This window comes from Emys orbicularis, chromosome 8 (genome assembly GCF_028017835.1).
Source record: "Emys orbicularis isolate rEmyOrb1 chromosome 8, rEmyOrb1.hap1, whole genome shotgun sequence".
NCBI lineage: Eukaryota > Metazoa > Chordata > Testudines > Emydidae > Emys > Emys orbicularis.
In genome coordinates, this window is record NC_088690.1 from 13130181 (window position 1) to 13136180 (window position 6000).

General features: G+C 48.9%; 1 protein-coding gene across 1 annotated transcript in view; it reads left to right on the forward strand.

Annotated features, from left to right (window-relative positions):
* Positions 1-5284, forward strand: part of ACOT11 (acyl-CoA thioesterase 11) — a 45338-nt gene extending 40054 nt beyond the window's left edge. Inside the window, exons 14-16 of the mRNA XM_065409708.1 lie at positions 1876-2007; positions 3820-3946; positions 5129-5284. Of these exons, the coding sequence (XP_065265780.1) occupies positions 1876-2007; positions 3820-3946; positions 5129-5284 (415 nt within the window). The remainder of the gene's footprint in view (positions 1-1875; positions 2008-3819; positions 3947-5128) is intronic.
* The last annotated feature ends 716 nt before the right edge of the window (positions 5285-6000 follow it).

Here is a 6000-nt window from a genome sequence, read left to right on the forward strand (position 1 = left end):
GAGACTGGAGTCTTCGGAGTATCCGTCACAGAGGACACCTCTGTCAGGGCCCCTCGTTCTTCCCGTACCACAGCCTCGGGTGAGTGGCCTGTCCTGTTGTTCATTTGCACTGAATCCAGGACTTCTCCACTCGCAGGAGCAGCCTGGGAAGTTTAAGGAGCTATAACTTATTTTCCCAGGGACGGTCGGCTCCGGGGGGGTATGTGTGCGCTTCAGTGACAGTGTACTGGACTTCCTTACTCATTTTACCCCTGGGTTGACTGAGCTACAAGAAGGTGAAATGACTTTCCCAGGTCACACAGTGTGTCGGAGATCTTTGTGGCTCTGATCCCAGCCACGAACCTCATGTCCTCCATCAAAACCAAAATATCCCAGTGAAAGGCTCAGAAACCACCTCTAATTTCAGGCCAATCCCATCTTTCAAAAATAAACAAAACCAGACCGAGAAGGCACAGGAGGTGCCACGTCACAGTGCGTGAAAAGGATTTGCAACCTACTTGACAATACAATTGAAACGTTTGGGGTCAGATGCAGAAGAACTCAGGGCTTGATCCAAAGCCCGTTGACACCAGTGGGGTTTGGCTCAGACTCTTGCCCAGGGAGAGCCAAGTATGAACTCCCACAGAAGGCAACTGATCTTTAGCCTAAGCAAGGATTTCAGGGTGTGTCCAAAAGAGAATTGTTTGGAGCAATTAATTTTGTTAAGAAAATGCTCTACTACAGGGTAGTCAAATTGGAAATCTGGCTCTAAGAGGCAGGTAGGCGCCCGGTGGGATTTTCATGACCTGCATCTTTGGGTGCCTAGATGTGTTTAAAAATCTGGCCCGTAGTCCATGGGAGAGCGGATATATCTGGGAAGGTGGCTCTACTTCAGCGGAGAAAGCTTTTCTTCCTCATCCCTCTGACTGATGGTAAGTTAGCCAAACCAAAAGCCAGTTAGACAGTTGTTTCTCTGGCTTTGAACTGCTTCTGTCTGGAGTCTGAGTTACTGCTGAGTAACACCGTGTGGTTAGGGCCCTATCAAACTCATGGCCCGTTTTGGTCAATGTCCCAGCCAGGGGGGTTAAAATGAGTCCGTTTCAGGTTTTCAAATGTTTACATCTAAACTATTACAGTATGGTAACCCAGGGGGGCCTGACCCAAAGGGTGGTCCGAGTGGGAGGGTCACAAGGCTATTGTAGGGGGGTCATGGGATTGCCACCCTCACTTCTGCCCTGCTGCTGGCAGGGGCGCTGCCTTCAGAGCTGTGCAACCAGAGAGGAAGGCTGCTGGCCAGGTGCCCAGCTCTAAAGCCAACACCACTGCCAGCAGCAGCATAGAAGTGAGGGTCACAGGGTATGGGGGGGCAGGTTACCATAGGCCTGTTTTTTTCCCGGCTGTCTCTTGCCTGAGTGGGGGCGGGGGGGGGGGGGGGCTGACAGCTGGAGCCACAGCTGCCCGCAGGGAGAGGTGACAACAGCTGGAGCAACTGGGTCCCCGCATGGGGGTGGGGGGTAATGACAGCTGGAGCCATGGAGCTTCCTCCAGACTGGGGAGGTTCCCTGAGGTGGGTCTGACCTGCCCTGGGAGCAGTCTTTGCAGGGGAAGAGGATGTCTGGTCCTTCCCCATCCCTGGCTGGGACTAGCAGCCGGACCACGCACAGGGTAGGAGCCCCCGGCTGGGCACCAGATTTCACGGGCGAGATCAGATTTCACAGTCTGTGTTTTTTCATGGCTGTGAATTTGGTAGGGCCCTATGTATGATGAAACTCTATTGAGAGAGAGGGAGGACATCTTTTAAGGGAAGGTGTCTGGTGTCATGGTGCTGGGAAGATGACCTCATCTTTCGGAAGTCAGCCTGAATCCTTTCTGGAATGTCCTTCTGCCTCTTTCCAGGAGCGCTGAGCTCGTCCAGCAAGTTGATGAAGACGACATGATCTACCATGTGCTTAGTCAGACGGTTAGTCAAGAAAACAAGCCTCAGGACTTTGTCATCCTGGCGTCAAGAAGAAAACCTTGTGATGAAGGGTACGTAGATTAGCATGGCTCCAGTGGTATGTTGGGTCTAGCCCTGTGCAGTGCTTGCTGGCAGCCAGTGCACAGAATAGGGACAACAGTGCTGGGTCTAGCCCATGGGGCTGGAAACGTTTAGTGTTTGGTTAGCGTGGTGTTTGCTTTCAGTGCTACAAAGTTCGTGCTTAGTATTAGCTTAGTATTTCCGCTCTCTCAAATCCCCACAGATAGTGCTTTCTCTCCTGTTTTAATATGTCTGGGATTCCCTCTCGTGCCAGGCTGTCTTTCAGTGCCTGTGGTATTCAAGTGCAGTGTGTCGAACAGTTGCTGGAACCCCATACTTATGTCCAATGATGCACAGCCCTTGCGAGATGGTTGGTTTATGACATGCTGAAGAATGTAAACACTTGCCATGAAAATGATCCTATCAGCCAGCGAGTGAAAAATAGGTTACCATGAAAATAGTTAATTCATAGCCTCATCTCTGTGGATCCGAAAACGTTGCACAAAGGAGCAATTGGCACTGCTTCCTTTTCACTGCACAATTATTTTTTTTGGCTGCAAGAGGGATCTAAAGTAACTTGGATATAGAACATGGGTGTGTTTCAGTATGTAGCTTTTTGTATTGCATGTAGAAATCTAGACTGATATAGAGCGCTCTAGATCGCTTGGTAAGCTGGGTGTAAGCAAGTGTGGATTTCAGTATGGCTAAATGTAAGATTGTACAGCTAGGAACAAAGAATGTCCGCCTACTTCCAGAAATGGGGGACTCTCTCCTGGGAAGCAGTGACTCTGAAAAAGACTGGCATCCTGGGGGACAATCAGCTGAATATGCGTCCCCAGTGCCATGTTGTGGCCAGAAGGGCTGGTGTGGTCCTTAGATCTATTTAAAAAAGAGACTATCAAGTGGGAGTAGGCAGGTTTTATTACCTCTGTATTTGGCACTGGTGCGACTGCTAGTGGAATCCTGTGCCCAGTTCTGGGGCCTGTGAGTCAAGAAGGATTTTGTATTGGAGATGGTTCTGAGAAGAACCACAAGAATGATCCAAGGACTGGACGACATGCCTTGGGGAGCTCATTCGAGTTACCCCTTCCTAGAGAAGGGTGAGCATCGGCATGCAGTTTAGGAGATGAATACTTGTCACATGCTGTTCCTGACCATTCTCACCCCAGCCTTCTTTTTAGCCCAGTTCTTCGGCTGGGAATTTCAGAGGAGTCTCAGGGAGACTGAATTTCAGTAGGAGCTGGTTGCCTGACTCCCTTAGGCTCCTCTGAAAATCCAAGTCTCCAATCCCTTGGCACTAAGTGGATTGGGAGCACCCACTCTGACTGTAATGTATTTGCCTTAGTGTGCCTGGGGAAAGGGATACCTCACCTGCTTTCGGTACCCAATATGATAAAAACACAGGGGACACTGGAGCCACTGTGATGAGATTTGTAGATAGAGGCCAGATCGTAGCCAGCCTTCCCCTCCCCCATACCTTCTTTCCGCATTGTTTTCAGTTGATTTGATTTAAAAAAAAAAAAATCACTCCAAGATATCTTGGCTGTAGTTTTAAGTAACTTTATTTTGAAGTCAATACAAGAAGAAATGCAGAAGCAGAAGGTGGACTGTGACTGCGTAGTGCTGTGTTTCCATGCACGAATACCTAGGCAGAGGTGATTTCCAGTCTGTCACTGAGCATGTGTTGGGGCAGTTCTGCCACCTGCATTTCCTGGCCTTGATCTGAGCTGGATTAACTTGAGAGCTGGCATAAAATCCTGCTCCTTTCTCACCTTTTCAATCCACTTGTGAACTGCTCCTAAGCAGACTTCCTTCTCTTCCAGTGACCCATATGTCGTCGCGTTCAGATCGGTCACGCTGCCCACCCGTCCACCAAACCCCGAGTACACCCGAGGGGAGACTATGTGTTCCGGCTTCTGTATTTGGCAGGAGACAGCCGAGCTAACCAAGGTGAGGCTTTCAGCTCTCTGGAGGATAGCTGTGTCCCCCAGCGACAATCACCGTGGCCTTTACCCACATTCCATAACCAAGAACTCGCGCATGCTGACCTGTGGTTGGTACTAGTGCTTTAGTTCAGATCCCCAGTGCCCAGTTCAGAGGGGGAAAACCGAAGGGCCTGCAAGTCTGGTGCTGCACATCCCTGTCTGTGCTGCGTTGGGGATTTGGGAGAATTTCTGGAGTCCTTCAATTTCCAACCCCCCTCCTTTTTAAAAAAACAAACAAACCTCTTTTCCCCCCCAACACCTCCGTTCCTACTCTCACATAACACCTCGCCTTTATGTGCACACATTTGTCCCTGTTGCTTAGGTGGATAAGTTATGCTATCCCCATTTTACAGGTGGGGAAACTGAGGCACAGCATGATTCCATGACTTGCCCAAGGGAGCACTGAATTGAAAATGGAACCTAGGTTTTCTGACTCCCAGCCCTATCCCAATAACCCTCCCTTGCCAAAGGGCTGCATGTCCCAGGCTGTCCCCTGCCGAGTGGATGCAGCAGTGTGGTCTGAGTGTGAACTCAAGTCACTTTGACAAGAGGAAATGTTAATACTATGGACAGTTCAAGTAATGGAGGCCTAATAGTTGAACTGCATTTAAACTATTGTAGTCTGGACTGAAAGGTCTTTCAAATTCTAAAAACCTTTTCAAAACATCCCCTTTCCATGCTATAAGAACAGTCAGGGCCACTATATCTGTGTCCAACCCAAACTTTTCCAAGCCCCTCACGTGCTGGCTTTGCTTTCAGCACTTAGGTTGGAATTCACCCTTGCCCACACAAAGCCAGAGGAATTTGTGGTGGGAACTAAGTGAGGAGCTGGTATTCATTGCCCCCAAGCCGGGGAGGAACCTTTACACAGCTGCTATTCCAAGTTATGGGCTGGGATAGTGGCTACTGCCCTTCGGCACCCCACTGTGTGGGAGTTCACAGCCACTGGATCAGGGGAACTGGCAGTTCTACGGTCTGTACATCCCAAAACCTCTGAGCTATTCAGAGCCACTGGGGAGACCCGTGCTGAACCACGGGGAGAGGAAGCCAGTACCGCTGCTGCTGTACATATTAGAAAATGACTCCTGTAGGTTTCAGCCTGTGGATGTCCTCTTAGCTGTCTTAATGAATGTGTTGTGGATTTCAGGTGTCCTATTACAACCAGGCAGCTCCAGGATACCTAGCGTACGTCACGACTAACATTGCAGGACTGTCCTCGGACTTCTATGTTACCTTCAAAGCCTGTGAGAGATTCCTGCAGAAGAACAAAGATGAGATCACAGTCGGGCTTCAGAATCTGTAACTGTTGGCCCTTTTTGCACAGTGCTGTGTGAATATCTTGTACATATTGAAGCGATTGATCTGTGTAGGTGAGAGCACCATGGAGAGTAATTACTTAGATAATGTTAGTGGCATTGCTAGGAGCACAATGACTTGAAATCCATCCATTGTAGCGTGACTAGAATCAGCTCTTCTCTCTAGTGTGCTTGATGATGATGAGAAATGTAATGGCTGGAGGCAATCTGCCTAATCAGGGAGAGGGATTATTAGGGCCAAACTCTGTCGCAACTGTAGGGGCTTCTATTATGGTTTATCTGAGGGCAAAATTTGGCCTGGGGTGGGATGGGGAGAGAGGTCTAGGTGGTCCCTACATGGCCAGTGTTTCATTGCGAAGTCAGTCAGATCACTCTAAGGTCTAGTGCTAGAGCAGCATGTAATCTGCTGAAAAGCACTAGCCTTATTTTATTTTTATTCAATCTTGTATCCTCATGTTCAGGAATTGACTTTCTGACAGCATCACCCGCGCTTGAACCTTTGTACAAGAGTAACGGTTACTAAATGGATTATTTTTTTTCACCAGTTCTTGTAATTCAATGGAGGAATTGTCCATCTTTAATCCACTGAAGTAAATCAGGACAGGATTTGGGGGGGAGAAGGCCAGCCTTGTCTCCTGTAACACAGTACTGTTGTGTTTGACACACTAGGCATTATGATGCAGGATACCTCATTGATGTGCTG